Source organism: Carcharodon carcharias, chromosome 6, assembly GCF_017639515.1.
Source record: "Carcharodon carcharias isolate sCarCar2 chromosome 6, sCarCar2.pri, whole genome shotgun sequence".
Taxonomy (NCBI): domain Eukaryota; kingdom Metazoa; phylum Chordata; class Chondrichthyes; order Lamniformes; family Lamnidae; genus Carcharodon; species Carcharodon carcharias.
The window spans coordinates 41,474,290-41,490,746 of NC_054472.1; the positions used below are offsets into that span (position 1 = coordinate 41,474,290).

The 16,457-nt window shown below is 47.3% G+C and overlaps 1 protein-coding gene across 1 annotated transcript in view; it reads left to right on the forward strand.

Moving 5' to 3' along the window:
• Positions 1-12,892: 12,892 nt before the first annotated feature.
• oxr1a (oxidation resistance 1a) overlaps positions 12,893-16,457 on the forward strand; it is a 338,586-nt gene continuing 335,021 nt past the window's right edge. Inside the window, exon 1 of the mRNA XM_041189241.1 lies at positions 12,893-13,172. Coding sequence (XP_041045175.1) covers positions 13,016-13,172 — 157 coding nt within the window. The 5' untranslated portion in view covers positions 12,893-13,015. The remainder of the gene's footprint in view (positions 13,173-16,457) is intronic.

Here is a 16,457-nt window from a genome sequence, read left to right on the forward strand (position 1 = left end):
CCACTGCTGACGCACAGTGGCAGCAGTGTGTACCAGATACAAGGTACACTGCAGCAACTCACCAAGATCTCTTTCTTCTACACCCAGGACTTCTAGCACCTTGAAGGACAAGGGCAGCTAATGCATGGGAACACCACTGCCTGCAAGCTCCCATCTAAGTCACACACCATCCTGACTTGAAACTGCATCACTGTTCTTTCATTGTGGCTGGGTCAAAATCCTGGATGTCCCTCCTGAACAGCACTCTGGGTATATGAACACCACCTGAACTGCAGCAGTTCAAGAAGGCAGCTCACCACCACCACCTTCTCAAGGGCCATTTGTGATTGGCAACAAAAATGCTGGCCTAGCCTGTGATGCCTATATCCCATGAAACAATAAAATTACAATGTTACTTGACAGTGTGTGACATCCCTGTGGACTCTAACTCTTGTCCTGCCTGATGCCCTTATGAGAGTGTGAGCTTGCAGTCAGTAGAAGTTGACCTACCCTAGCAGAGTGGGTGAGATCATTCATCTGTTTCTAAAGTGCAGGATGGTCCTCCATCAGCGCTCTCCACTCTGGCGACCTCCTCCCAGGCTGGCTTGGTCAGATGGAAGGGCCTCCTGCTCCCATTCCATGGAAGGAGGACCTCCTGCCTTTCCTCAACCACTTGGAGGAGAATCTCCAGGGAGGCATCGCTGAGCCATGCGACTGAAGGTTACTGCCTGCTCCTTGACATTTTCTTTCACAGAATCTGGATGTAGGTATGAAGGAGTTTCTTAAGGGAACAAAACAAGCTAGAGAGACAGAGGTGGAGGGGGTAAGTCCAGAGTTCAGAGTCTAGGCAACTGAATGCATGACCGGGAATGATGGAATGATTAAAATCGAAGATACTCAAGAAGCCAGAATTAGATGAGTGCAGATATTGAAGGGCTGTGGAGCTGGAGGAAATTAGAGATAGGAAGGAGTAAGACCATGGAGGAATTTGAAAATAAGGGTGAGAAACTTAAAATCGAGTTGTTGCTTGACTGGGAACCAATTTTAGGTCAGCAACACGGGGGCATAGGGAAATGGAAGTTGGTGTGAGTTAGGATAATGGGCTCCAGAGTTTTGGATGATCTCAGGTTTGCAGAAGGTAGAACGTGGGAGAGTAGCCAAGAGTGCATTGGAATAAAAGCAAAAAACTGTGGATGCTGGAAATTCAAAACAAAAACAGAATTACCTGGAAAAACTCAGCAGGTCTGGCAGCATCGGCAGATAAGAAAAGAGTTGACGTTTTGATTCCTCATGACCCTTCAACTTTGTTCTTCTCCGCTGATGCTGCCAGACCTGCTGAGTTTTTCCAGGTAATTCTGTTTTTGTTGTGCATTGGAATAGTCAGTTTAGAGCAGGCTTGTCCAACCTTTTCACATGGAGGCCACATTTCAATTTTTCTCACACTTGGAGGGCAGGGCGGGGTGGGTGCGGGGGTCCGATGAGCAAATTTCAGAAAGATAAGGTTGGGCACAACATTAAACCTGAATTTCAAAAAGAAAGCTGACGTATGAAAAACAACTTGCAACAATAGATCGATTAGTTCTACCTCATTTGACAAAAAATTAAGATGACCATTCAAGAATGAAAGGGTGAATGCTTGTCTGTCCAGCTCACTCCCAGTCTCAAGGTGCTCAAATCCTCACCCTCAGCACCATGAGAGTGGGTGCCTGTTGTGTGCGAGGGTGAGAATGAATAACAACATTGACACTGGGAGTGAGACAGACATACTCTGCCCTCCCTCTAACCACACCCCCCCCCCCCCCCCCCCCCCCCCAAACACACACACACATCGTCTCTCTCTGTCAGGCACACACACATCCTCTCTCTCTGTCAGACATACACACACATCCTCTCTCTCTGTCAGATGCACACACATCCTCTCTCTCTGTCAGACGCACACAAATTCTCTCTGTCAGATGCACACACATCCTCTCTGTCAGACGTACACACACACTTCCTCTCTCTCTGTCACACGCACACACACGCATCCTCTCTCTCTGTCACACGCACATACATGCATCCTCTCTGTCAGACGCGCACACACACATCCTCTCTCTCTGTCAGATGCGCACACACACATCCTCTCTCTCTGTCACATGCACACACACACATCCTCTCTCTCTGTCAGATGCACACACACATCCTCTCTCTCTGTCACACGCACACACACACATCCTCTCTCTCTGTCACATGGACACACACACATCCTCTCTCTCTGTCACACGCACACACACACATCCTCTCTCTCTGTCAGATGCACACATACACATCCTCTCTCTCTGTCAGACACGCGCACATGCACACCCTCTCTGTCAGACGCGCGCACACGCACACACACTCTGTCAGACGCGTGCCCTCTCTCTCGGACATGCATACACAAACTCTCATAAATGCACAAGCATATCGCCTCTCTCAGACACACACACACACACACACACCCCATCTCTCTCTCATTCTCAGACATATACATACTCACCCTCGCTTTCTGACACACACACTCAGCCTCTCTCTGACGCACACACACACATGCTCTCCCTCCCAGACACACACACACACACATGCTCACCCTCTCTCTCAGACACACACACACACACCTTGCAGACACACACACACACCTCGCAGACACACACACACACCTCGCAGACACACAGACACACACCCTCTCTCTCTCCAACACATGCACATGCTCACCCTCTCTCTCAGACACACACACACCACACACACACACACACACACACAAAGGGCAGAATTTTCCGGCTGATGTGCGGATGGCATAGCCCACACGTCAGCGCGTAAAATGTTGGGTGCTGATGTCAGCGCGCACCATCACGATATTTCCATGGGCGGGTATGTTCAGTTCACCCGCCATTAATTGAAGGGCTCGTTAAGCCCCTGAACTTGCCAATTGTCCAGGATTTTGAGGGGCCCACGGGAAGGCAGGTAGGAGATTAGTTAAGAAAACTTTTGCAATGTTGGGATATGTAGACTCAGAGGGGTTTTTCATGTTTTACATGAAGTTATAATTGATGAAAGTGTTTAAAACTTGCCTGTGATTGTTAGCAGTTCTCATCGATGTCTAAGAGGTTTTTGTGTAAAGTGAAAGCATTCTGCAGACAACAATCTTTTTCAGCCTTGCAGCTTTCCAGAGGCCTCCATTTAGCCTGGGAATATGGGTTCTGACCTCTCCAGTGGAGGCAGCTCCCCTGAGGAGGAAGGAAGGGATAGAATAAGGAGGAGGCCAGGACTGGACAATCAGCCTCCAGGAGAGCCACCTTTGGGAAGCCAGGTGCAGGCATAAGGGGTGCAGGGCCAAAAGGTTGTCCAAGGTGCAAGGGGCCGCAGAAGACGCCACTATCCTGTTGCCAGGGTATAGAGGCAGCGAAGCAGTTACCTCAATATGACTGAGGTGCAGTGCCGAAGGAGGCTCCGACTCTCAAGGGAGACAGTCAACTATATCTGTCAGATGATTGGCCCTGAGATATCTCCTGTCGAAGGGTCATGAGGACTCGAAACGTCAACTCTTTTCTTCTCCGCCGATGCTGCCAGACCTGCTGAGTTTTTCCAGGTAATTCTGTTTTTGTTTTGGATTTCCAGCATCCGCAGTTTTTTTGTTTTTATCTCCTAACTGTGTGGGTGGACACCCCATGCCAGCGCCTCTGAAGCTCACAGTTGCCCTCCACTTCTATGCCTCTGGCTCCTTCCAGGGCTCGGTGGGTGATCTTTGTGGTGTTTCCCAATCAGCTGTCCACACTTGTGTCAAGCAGGTTATGGACACTCTGTTCAGATGGGTATCTACCTTCATCCACTTCCGCTGCGACCAGGCAAGTCAGACACAGCAAGCCAGAGCGATTGCTGGCTTCCTCCATGTCCAGCGTACAATAGACTGCACACATGTGGCCAACAAGGTGCCAGCAGGTGAGCCCGGTGCCTTCGTCAACAGGAAGGGCTTCCACTCCATGATAGTGTTTGATCACAGGATGCTGATTCTACAAGTCTGTGCAAGATACCCAGGCAGCTCCCACGATGCCGACATCCTCAGACACTCCCAGGTGCCGGGGGTCTTCAGTGCTCCGGCTCGGCTGGATGGATGGATGGCTGCTGGGTGACAAGGGCTGTACCCTGTGAAGGTGGCTCATGACGCCTCTCCACCATCCAAGAACAGAAGCTGAGCATCGGTACAATAGGAGCCATGGCACCAAAGGGCTGTGGTGGAGAGAGCTATCGGTCTTCTCAAGATGCGCTTCTGTTGCCTGGACCGCTCAGGAGGCACACTCCAGTACCCCCCAGATCGCGTCTCTCTGATAGTAGTAGTCTGCTGTGCCCTGCACAATCGTGTACTGGAAAGGGGGGATGCAGTTGACGATGAAGACCTTGAATCTCTGGATGAGGCTGCACATGATGAATCCAGCAGTGGCTCAGAGGATGAGGAAGCACAGGGCAATGATGAGGGGCAGAACGATGACCTTCATTTACACCAAGGAGGCAGGGACATCCGGGACAATTTAATCCAAAGAACCTTCAGCTAGCTCCACACACATGGATCAGCAGGACCAGCATTGCCTGGCACTTCCACACGTGGCATTTAGGTGCTACATCTTCCTCCTTATCAGCTGCAAATAAGGCCTTAGACATCAATGTCCACTCAAATACTCATGATAATTATGTGAAAAAGAAAAAAAAACCACAAACAAAAGACCCTCAGCCATGGTTACAAAGGAGGACTTTATTGTGTCCAAAATTAAAGCACACATGATTATTTCACAATGACAGAAAAATTGGTCCCTCTTCTAAGGCCAACACAAAATCACCAGTGACATACCCGTGGAGTGCCTAAGGTGCTTATGCTTATGTTTTTGGATGCTACGTCTAGGTGCCGCCCCATCGCTCGGAATGGCTTGAGAGACAGCCTGCTGACTCTGGTGTCCTATTGGCCTCGATGACCTTGGCAGGCGTCCTCTAGCCCATGGAGTCTCTGATGGCCCTGCCTGGGAGGGAGTGGCCAGTTCCAGAACTGGCACCTCCCCAGTTGTCGCAGCCTCAACAGAAGAAACGTTGACTGGCAGAGGGGCGGAGGAGCTGCTGCCCTCATCTGGAGCGCCCTGAGAGGAGCTCGCAGCGATGACAGGCAGCTGCTGCGCTGAAGTGAGGTCCCTTTCGACCTCCCTGCTCACTGCAGATGCAAGGGCACCGAGCGACGCGCTTGGTGTCCACATCTCCCACAATGGAAAACACCACCTGTGGTCAGAACTGCTGTGAGGCCTTGCAGGTCAGAGTGTAACCCAATCGTATTTTGATCCATTTGGTGGAAGCCCCTCTCTATGAGAGTCACCAATCTCTCACTGAAGGAATCCTGATGCTCTGCCCTGAGGACGGAATATTCACGTGCTCTCTGCCTAGACTCCACCGTCGCAGAGAGCAACTGAACCATTCCCTCTTGCAACCCTGCCAGATACAAACGCACTTCCTGCCGCCTGTCCTGCAGCTGCTGCAATGGGGACAACTCCAGAGGCACATCATCAGTGCCGGACTCAGCATGTGTCTTGTCCCCTGCTGGAGCCATCAGCACTCTCTGCCCCTACCATCTCCTCCAGCAATCATGATGTGCCCTCTCCACTGTGACCTGGGACACTAGTGGACAGTAAAGTTCCCACCGAGGTGTGTGTGTCTGCGCTAGTGCCTGGCTGGCTGAAATGATGTGCCGCAAGTTGCACATGTTGCCCCTCAGGTGTGGAGGGGGAGCTGCGTTGAGGACATGCGGGTTGCTTTGGTGGTGATGCTGAAATTAACAAGGTCAGTGCATCTGTTAGTGTTCATTCACTTCAACCTTTCATCCCTTTCCCCCCCAGCCTCATAAGTAGCTCACCCTTCAAGACCCTAAGGAGAATAACATTGGTGAGGTGGAAATGAGTCAAGACGGGCCCCAACCATTAAACACACATGCTGACAGGCTGGTCAGATGGCCTCAGGAATGCCACATGGCATGTTATGAACCATAGGAGTGGGGAGAATGCAGGGGTACCTGATCTGGATGCATTGTAGCCTGGATAGTTGCAGGGCTGAGGAAACATCGCAAACAGTAGCGACATTTGCCGTTGATCACAGGAGATTGAGTGGTCACAGTATTGACCTTCATACCGTTAGGAGGGGCATAGACTGGGTGGGCAGAAGACAACATTTCCCCTTGGCACAGGGATGAGTTACATGGTGGCATTTATCTAAGTTGAGTGCCATGAGGTTCACAGCTGAGGTGCTGAGGACCTTTTGGACAGAGTAATGTGGGAGGCACTGGCTGGAGGTCCCAAACCCTCTCAGATGAAATAAGTCTTTGGCTGTGCAGCAATGATCCAATGGCATGTTAGACCATGGTGATAGTGGGTCCATGGTCACAAATGGGATAAGGTGACTTTGGAAGGTGGTGGAGATGTGATTCCTCAAGTGATTGAGGGTCGCTTCTGTATTACCCACATGTCAGAATGTCTCAGTCTGTGAATGGTCATTGTTTCAGCATTAACAATTGCAACAACCATCAGTGGTTTGGATGGTGGGCAGACAGAGTGGAAGGGACTATGGACCTCAAATACCTGGCCACTGGACCCCAGCCTCGCCACCCCTGGCTGCCCTGGCCTCCTGCCTCCTGCCCAGCTCCATGGCCTGCTCCATGGCGCGCCCACCTCCAGTCCTCTGGTGCTCCCAGGCATTGTGTTGACTTTTTGCCTGCAGAACAGAGAAGAGGATTTATTGGGGCTGCTCGCTCATTTACTCTGCACGCGGATGCCTCACCCCAACCACAGTGGCCCATCTGAGGCCTCCAGCGGCTCCTGTCCACACTACTGGTGATCAGTCCCCAGAAGATAGTATAGCTGATCCCAACCCCCTCCCCCAATGGTCCCCTTGGACACATTTTGGCGTCCATCACTTTGAATAGCACACGGGTTCTAGCGCCCATGGCAAGGAGGAGCAAATAATTGCAGTGCCGATGCCAGCAGATGGCACTTGCCCAAAAGACCTTGAGGCACCCCTTGCACCATTTCATCACCATCAATGTGACATGTGTTGGAGTTCTGAGTATGTGTCCTGCAGCCTCCCCTGCAGGTTGCCTCCACACTACTCAAATGCCACAAACACCAACATATTCTGCGGGGAAAGCCCTTCTTCTCCTCACCCACTAAGGCTGGTGTAAACATGGTCAGTACCTATTTGCCCACCCAGCGCACGACAGATGCCCTATGCAGTAACAACAGCAAGACATGGTGGGGAAGGGTGTCAAAGGCTAAGGCTGCCTTCTGGGTCAAATGGCCAAGACAGACATAATACTCACCCTTCCAGAGCACAGCAAATCATTGAATCTTTTCCTGTGTGCCAGTGCGCCGCACATCATCATGGGCGCTTACAGCATTACCCACCTCCTCCCACGCCTGGCTGTTGACATGGGGGGCCCACCTCCTCCCATCCTCAGGATACAGAACATGCTGACGGATGCCCACCTCTTGCAGGAGGATAGCGAGGCATGCATTGGAAAATCGGGGGGCACAATGGCCCCCCACTGACGTTTCCTGCAGCCTGCCCCCCTCCTCCTGCTATGCCCTCCATGCAACATTCCTTGATCTCTGAGTGGCCAGGGTGCATTGCTTCAAGCAGGCTGCCTGGCCACTCTTTATACAGGCTGCCGGCTCCCCATTGGAACTGACAGTCAGAGGCCGGCCACCCCCTCAATTATTTTCCCGTTCTCCACGGGAGTCGCTTATCCATGGGACGGGCCCTAATTGGCCCCGCCCGTGGAAAATGGTGGCGCGGACAGTTTCGCCAGCGGCAATCAGCCGCCCTCCCGCCACCGAGTCGGTCAGGCCCGCCCAACCAACAAACGAAAAATTCTGGCCACAGTCTTTCTCAACCACACACACACACCTCTCTCTCAGACATACATACACACCTCTCTCTTAGACACATGCGCACACACACACACACACACACACACCTCTCTCTCAGACATACACACACACCTCTCTCTCAGACACATGCGCGCACACACACACACACACACACACACACACACCTCTCTCTCAGACATACACACACACCTCTCTCTCAGACACGCGCACACACACACACACACCTCTCTCTCAGACATACACACACACCTCTCTCTCAGACACGCGCACACACACACACCTCAATCTCAGACATACACACACACCTCTCTCTCAGACACACGCGCGCACACACACACACACACACCTCTCTCTAAGACACACACACACACACCTCTCTCTCAGACACTCAGACACACACACACATCTCTCTTTCTCAGACACACACACACACACACCTCTCTCTCAGACACACACACACACACACACCTCTCTCTCAGACACTCAGACACACACACACACACACCTCTCTCTCAGACACTCAGACACACACACACACACACACCTCTCTCAGACACTCAGACACACACACACACACACCTCTCTCTCAGACACTCAGACACACACACACACACCTCTCTCTCAGACATACACACACACCTCTCTCTCAGACACACACACACACACCTCTCTCTCAGACACACACACACACACCTCTCTCTCAGACACTCAGACACACACACACACACATACACACACCTCTCTCAGACACTCAGACACACACACACACACACACACACACACACCTCTCTCAGACACTCAGACACACACACACACACTTCTCTCTCAGACACCCAGACACACACACACACCTCTCTCTCAGACATACACACACACCTCTCTCTCAGACACACACACACACACACACACCTCTCTCTCAGACATACACACACACCTCTCTCTCAGACACACACACACACACACACCTCTCTCTCAGACACACACACACACCTCTTTCTCAGACACTCAGACACACACACACCTCTCTCTCAGACACTCACCCAATCCCAAGAGATTGAGGATGAAGGTATCGAACTCGGGGAGAAAGACTGCAAGGTTCTTGAGCAAATTAATGTAGGGAGTGACAAGGTATTGGAGATGTTGGCAGGCTTAAAGATGGACAAATCTCTAGATCCAGATCATTTGTGTCCCAGACTGCTGAGGGAAGCAAGGGAGGAGATCACAGGGGCTCTGACCCAAATTTTAAATTCCTCTCTGGCCATGGGGGAGGTGTCAGAGGACTGGAGAACAGCTGATGTGGTTCCGCTATTTAAGAAGGGTTGTAGAGATAAGCCAGGGAACTACAGGCCAGTGAGTCTCACGTCAGTGGTAGGGAAACTATTGGAGAAAGTTCTGAAGGAGAGTATCTATCTCCACTTGGAGAGGCAAGGTTTGATCAGGGATAGTCAGCATGGCTTTGTCAGAGGGAGGTCATGCCTAACAAATTTGATTGAATTTTTTGAGGAGGTGACCAGGTGTGTAGATGAGGGTAGTGCAGTTGATGGAGTTTATATGGATTTCAGCAAAGCCCTTGACAAGGTCCCCCGTGGAAGACTTACAAAGAAGGCAGATGCACATGGGATACAGGGTAATTTGATCAGTTGGATCCAAAATTGGCTTAGTTGTAGGAGACAGATGGTGATGACAGAAGGATGCTTTAGTGACTGGAAGCCAGTGTCCAGTGGCATATCACAGGGATCTGTGCTGGGTCCCCTATTACTTGTCATTTATATAAATGACATAGATGACTATGTGGGGGTTAGGATTAGTAAATTTGCGGATGACACAAAGATTGGCTGGGTGGTTAACAGTGAGGTTGAGTATCTTGGGCCACAGGAAGATATAGAAGGGATGGTCAAATGGGCAGATAAGTGGCAGTCGGAATTTAGCCCTGAAAAATGTGAGGTAAAACACTTTGGAAGGAATAATTTGACAAGGAAGCATTCAATAATCGGCATGGCACTAGGAAGTTCTGAGGAACAAAGGGACCGTGGCGTGTGTGTCCATAGATCTCTGAAGGCAGAGAGGCATGTCAGTGGGGTGGTGAAAAAGGCATATGGGACACTTGCCTTTATCAATCGAGGTATGGATTACAAAAGTAGGGAGGTCATGTTGGAGTTGTATAGAACCTTCGTGAGGCCACAGCTGGAGTACTGTGTGCAGTTCTGGTCGCCACATTATAGGAAGGGTGTGATTGTACCGGAGGGGGTGCAGAGGAGATTCACCAGGATGTTGCCTGGGATGAAACATTTAAGTTATGAAGAGAGGCTGGATAGACTTGGGTTGTTTTCGTTGGAGCAGAGAAGACTGAGGGGCGACCTGATCGAGGCGTACAAGATTCTGAGGGGCATGGACAGGGTGGTTAGGAAGCAGCTGTTCCACTTGGTTGAAAGGTCAGTCACGAGAGGACAGAAGTTCAAGGTGTGGGGCAGAAGGTTTAAGGGGATGTGAGGAAAAACTTTTCTACCCAGAGTGTGGTGGCGGTCTGGAATGCACTGTCTGGGAGGGTGGTGGAGGCTGGTTGCCTCACATCCTTTAAAAAGTACTTGGATGAGCACTTGGCCTGTTATAACATTCAAGGCTATGGGCCAAGTGCTGGTAAATGGGTTTAGGTAGGTAGGTAGGTCAGGTGTTTCTCCCGTGTCGGTCCAGACTCGATGGGCCGAAGGGCCTCTTCTGCGCTGTGATTATGTGATTCCTGGTGTCCTAAAATTTATCTCTCAACCAATGCCATGAGAAACATGATCTCGTATATCTCATTGCTATTTGTGGAACCTTGGTGTGTGCAAATTGGCTGCTGAGTTTGTCGACAATTTAAGAGTAACTGCACTTGAAAAGCAATTAGTTGATTGTGAAACACTTTGGGACATCCTGGAGATATGAAAATACTTTATAAATAAAAGGTTAATTGATTTATTCAGCTTTCCAATGCCTGAGGAAGTTTTGGGTTACAAAGGACTCCAAAATCTCACTAAATCTTAGCTGTTCCATAGAATCACACAGTCACTAAAGCATCTTTTTGTCATCACCCTCTGTCTCCTACAACTAAGCCAATTTTGAATCCACCTTATCAAATTGCCCTGTATCCCATGTGCATTTGCCTTCTTTATAAGTCTCCCATTTGGGACCTTGTCAAGGGTTTTGCTGAAATCCATATAAACTCCATCAACTGCACTACTCTCATCTACACACCTGGACACCTCCTCAAAAAATTCAATCAAATTTGTAAGGCATGACCTCCCTCTGACAAAGCCATGTTGACTATCCCTGATCAAATCTTGCCTTTCCAAGTGGAGATCGATTCTCTCCTTCAGAATTTTCTCCAATAGTTTCCCTACCACTGACGTGAGACTCACTGGCCTGCAGTTCCCTGGCTTATCTCTACAACCCTTCTTAAATAGCGGAACCACATCAGCTGTTCTCCAGTCCTCTGGCACCTCCGCCATGGCTGGAGAGGAATTTAAAATTTGGGTCAGAGCCCCTGTGATCTCCTCCATTGTTTCCCTCAGCAGTCTGGTACACAAATCATCCGGACCTAGAGATTTGTCCATTTTTAAGTCTGCCAACAACTCCAATACCATGTCGCTCCCTCTACCAATTTGCTCAAGAACCTCGCAGTCTCTCTCCCCAAGTTCGAAACCTTCATCCTCATTCTCTTGGGTGAAGACGGATGTGAAGTATTTGTTCAACACTCTAGCGATGTCCTCTGGCTCCACCCATAGATTGCCCCCTTGGTCCCTTCTGGGCCCTACTCTTTCCCTGGTTATCCTCTTCCCATTGATATACTTATAAAATATCTTGGGATTTTCCCCTACTTTTACCAGCCAGAGCTTTCTCATATCCCCCCTTTGTTCTCCTAATTGCTTCCTTCAGCTCCACCCTGCACTTTCTGTACCCGACTAATGCCTCCGTTGATTTGCTTCCCTTGTACCTGCTAAAAGCCTCTCTTTTCCTTCTCATCGTATCCTGAATATCTCAGGTCATCCATGGTTCTCTGGGCTTGTTACTCCTTCCTATCACCCTAGAGGGAACATGTTGAGACTGTACCCTCCCCATTTCCTTTTTGAATGCCCCTCACTGCTTCTCTGTAGATTTCCCCACAAGTAACTGTTCCCAGTCTACCTTGGCCAGATCCTGCCTTATTTTACTAAAATCTGCTCTCGACTAATCCAAAACATTTCTTTGCAACTTTTCTATTTCTTTGTCCATAACAAGCTTAAGCCTAAGCCTCTTACATTTGTGGAATGATTTTCCAGGATCTCTCGCCTTTTACCAGGTTTGATTTTCAAAAACAGTCATCAGAGATGGCAACAAACTTAAAATAAATTTACAAACCTTCTCATTCATTATTATTTGATGTATTATGTGGGAAAATAGATCTTATTTAACCTTCATTATTTTTCTATTGGCAATAGCACATTATTTGTTCGTAGCCTTGGGGTTAAATGTTAACATGCATATATGTGACCAGTTCTCCTGCCCAATGTTGGCCAAACTAATTCAGCATAGACTAGGGATTGACTGCGCTGCAGAGAGACTGCACTGCAATTGAAAATGTTAATTCGATAAGTTTCTTTTTTATTGGTTTTGCCTCTCTGAAAGGGAACATTTTTTATGTGATGATGTGATGATACTAGGGCAACTCTCCTTAAAGGTTTCTAAAGGGGCAGACAATGGATTGAATCTGGAGCTTCCTGCTCCTTATGGTTCATTTCTACACCAAGCAATGGACTGAGTCACAAGGAGAAATAACAAATTTTGATATATTGGTGCCAAAAAACTAGTAAATGCCAACAGAATTTTAAAATTAATGAAAAAATATTGTAAAAGTTATATAATTTCTTATTTAAATGCCTTGCTCCTTTAATTGCACATTTGTAACCTGACAAAAGTGGTATATGTGACAGGTCAGAGATTGCACGGTCAGTGCCCGGTTGGTCGAAACGCACGTTGAAATGTGCACATTGCTCCAGCTGAACATTGTGCTGAGGTGTTCCTCGGACGAAGATGGCGGCAGTGGACACGTATAACTGAGCCATTTTATGCCTCTATCAATGTAGACAAAAATCATGGAATACTTTAGTAGTTTTTCTGGTAGGGGAGTTCGGTTGTTGCGGGGCACTTCGAATAGACTGTGGTCTGGATTGCGAGTGGTCCATTTCCTCGACTCGGTTAAAGAAACTGACGTGATCCAGCCGGAACCTCAGCTCGAAACAACGCCCAGGGGCAAGTAACAAAGTTTGGAAAAACTTTGGGCCGAACTTTAAAATTGTCGCCATGCTCCGATTCCAATCTTTAATTCTCACTCCTCTGCTCCAGTGATATTTTCGACTTGTCTTTGCAATGTTTTAATGCAATTTGATGTTTTGTTTGAAAGTGATACATTTGACAATTAGGCGGCGTTATTTAGGTTGTTTGTCACTTGTAAAGAAGGAAGTTCACAACGTCGAAAGACTGAGGGAGCACTTAAAAAAACAAACACGTCGGTTGTTTATCTTTCAATTTGATTTATAGGCATGGAAATTATCAAAGCAGACTTCCTTCTGGCCTTCATCTACTCATTGTAACCTATAAAACGCAATATTTCTGTCGCAGAATGCAACGGTTGTTTGTAATGCTGTACTTTAGAAAGAACGATGGTTTTGAATATTGTTTTATTTAATTTATTTAGGTATTGAAAGTATTTTTTTGCATATTTTATCCTTTATAATGTTTTTCGGTGAGCGTGTGGAAGGGAAGTGAATGCTGACAGTCGAGAAATAAGATTTATTTATTATCACTTTTCCTTTGACTCCACCCACTCATTGTCTGCACCCGGAAAGGTGGACATGGGCATAGAATTTGCTGGGGATAAAACGAGTTCAATGCACAAGCTATTGTTACTGGTACTTATTTTTTTTCAAAAAATGTAATTTTGACAAGGAAGGGATGTATGCCATGAGTTAATTGTGAATCGCTACAAATTGCTGGACGATTTGTGCTGTTCCCCTGTAAGCCTCAGGAAAACAGGACTTCACTATCAATCTTCATTGAGTTTTTAGAAATTGCTGGGTTTGCAGTGGAAATATGAGTTAAACAGTGCAAAAAGCTATGGCTGCTATTTCATGATATGAGGACCCATTTATTGATTAGGGTAAAATGCCACTCCACCTCGGAAGCCCAGAAAAGCAACAGTTGTAACAACAAGTTTAATCTATTCTAAACCAGGACTTGTTTGATTACTGAAAAAGAAAAAAATAAACTAGTTGCTCATTTGATCCCGCTTTGTAGGTTGCAGCATTTTAGGTGCAGATCCAGGTACCTTTTAAATGAGTTGAGGGCTTTTGTCACCACCACCAAACCAGTTAAGTTGAGTTCCCTCTGGGTGAAGAGGTTTTTCCTCATGTCCCCTCTAATCCTTCTATTGAATCTGTCTAACAATCAACCTAAATCTTTGCCCTTTGGTAATTGACCTCTCTGCTAGAGGAAACTGGTCTTTCTTGTCTACTCTATCTAGGCCCCTCATAATCTTGTACACTCAAGCAGGTCGCCTGTCCGCTGCCTCAGTTCCAAGGAAAATAATCCCAGCCTATCCAATCTCTCCACGTAGCTGCAATTTCCAAGTCCTGACAATACTCTAGTAAATCTCCTCTGTACTCTCTCCACAGCACTTCACTTCCTGTAATGTGGTAATCGGAACTGTGCACATTATTCCAGCTGTGGCCAATGTTTTATACAGTTCCATTATTATATCCCTGCTTTTGTATTCTATACTTCGACCAATAAAAGAATGCTTTCTTCTTTCACTTTATCCACCTTCAGGGATGTGTGGACTTGCATTCCAAGGTTTCTCACTTCCTCTACTCCTCCCAATATCCTCCCATTTATTGTGTATTCCCTAGCTTTGTTTGCCCTCCCCAAATGCATCACCTCACACTTCTCTGGGTTGAATTCCATCTGCCACTTTTCAGCCCACTTGAACAAACCATTGATATCATTCTGGAGGTATCAGCTATCCTTTTCACTATCAATTACATGGCCAACTTTTGTGTCATCTGCAAATTTCCCAATCGTGCCACTCACATTTAAGTCCAAATCATTAATATATACAACATAAAGCAAGGGACCCAACACTGAACCCTGTGGAACACCACTGGAAACTGTTATCCATTTTCAAAAATGTCCATCAGCCATTACCCTTTGTTTCCTGTTGCTGAGCCAATTTTAGATCCAACTCGCCACATTCCCTTGTATCCCAGGGGCTTTTGCTTTTCTGACCAGTCCACCTTACTGAGATCCATGAAAACAACAACCATTGCACCACCCTCATCAATCCTCCTTGTTACTTCCTCAAAAAAAATCTGTTAAGTTAGTGAGACACGATTTTCCCCTAACAAATCCATGTTGACCATCCCGGATCAACCCATGCCCTTCTAAGTGACAGTTTATCCTGTGTCTCAGAATTGATTCTAATAATTTGCCCACCACTGAAGTCAGACTGATTGGCCTATAATTTTCTGGCCTATCCCTTGCACCTTTTTTAAATATTGGTAGAACACTCGCAGACCTCCAGTCCTCACCATCCCTAGTGAGGATTGGAAAATGATCCTCAGAGCATCCACTATTTCCTTCCTGGCTTCCTTTAATAGCCTAGGATACAATCCATCCGGCCCTGGTGATTTATCCACCTTCAAGGATGTCAGTCTCCCCAATACTTCCTCTCTCACTATGTTTATTGTATCTAATATTTCACACACTTCCTCCTTAACTAGAATATCTGCTTCATCCCTCTCCTTAGTGAAGACAGAGCTGAAGTACTCATTGAAAACCCTGCCCACATCTTCAGTGTTAGCGCACAAGTTACAATATATATCTCTGACAGGCCCTACTCTCTCCTTAGTTATTCTGTTGCTCTTAATGCACTGGTAAAACATCTTTGGGTTTTTGTAAATTTTACTTGCCAATAATTTTTTTCAGATCCTCTCTTTGCATTCCTAATTACCTTTTTCACTCTGTACTTTCCATACTCCTCCTTTGCTTTCTGCAGTATTAAGTTTTTTGTAACTGTCATAAGCTTTCTTTTTATGCTTTATCTTACCTTGTATGCTTCTAGATAACCAGGGGGCTCTAGAGTTGGCAGCACTGCCCTTTATCTTTGTGGGGACATGTCTACATTGTGCCTGTGGAATCTTCGTTTTGAATGTCTCCACGGGTTTGTCACTGATTTTCCTTCAAGTTGCTGTAACCAGTCCACTTTTGCCAGATCACCTCTCAGCTTCATAAAATTTGTCTTTTCTGAATTTAGTGCTTTTACTCCTGTTCTATCTTTATCCTTTTCCAATATTATGCTAAATCTAATTGTATTCTGATCACTACCTCCAAATGATCACCCACTGCTCCTTCATTCACTAAATCTAGAATTGCATTCCTTCTCATTGGGCTTATTGCGTGCTGGATAATAAATTTCTCTTGAATACAGTTCAAAATTTTGTGCAGTTCAAGAATTTTGTACCCTATGTTCGTATCCCAGTT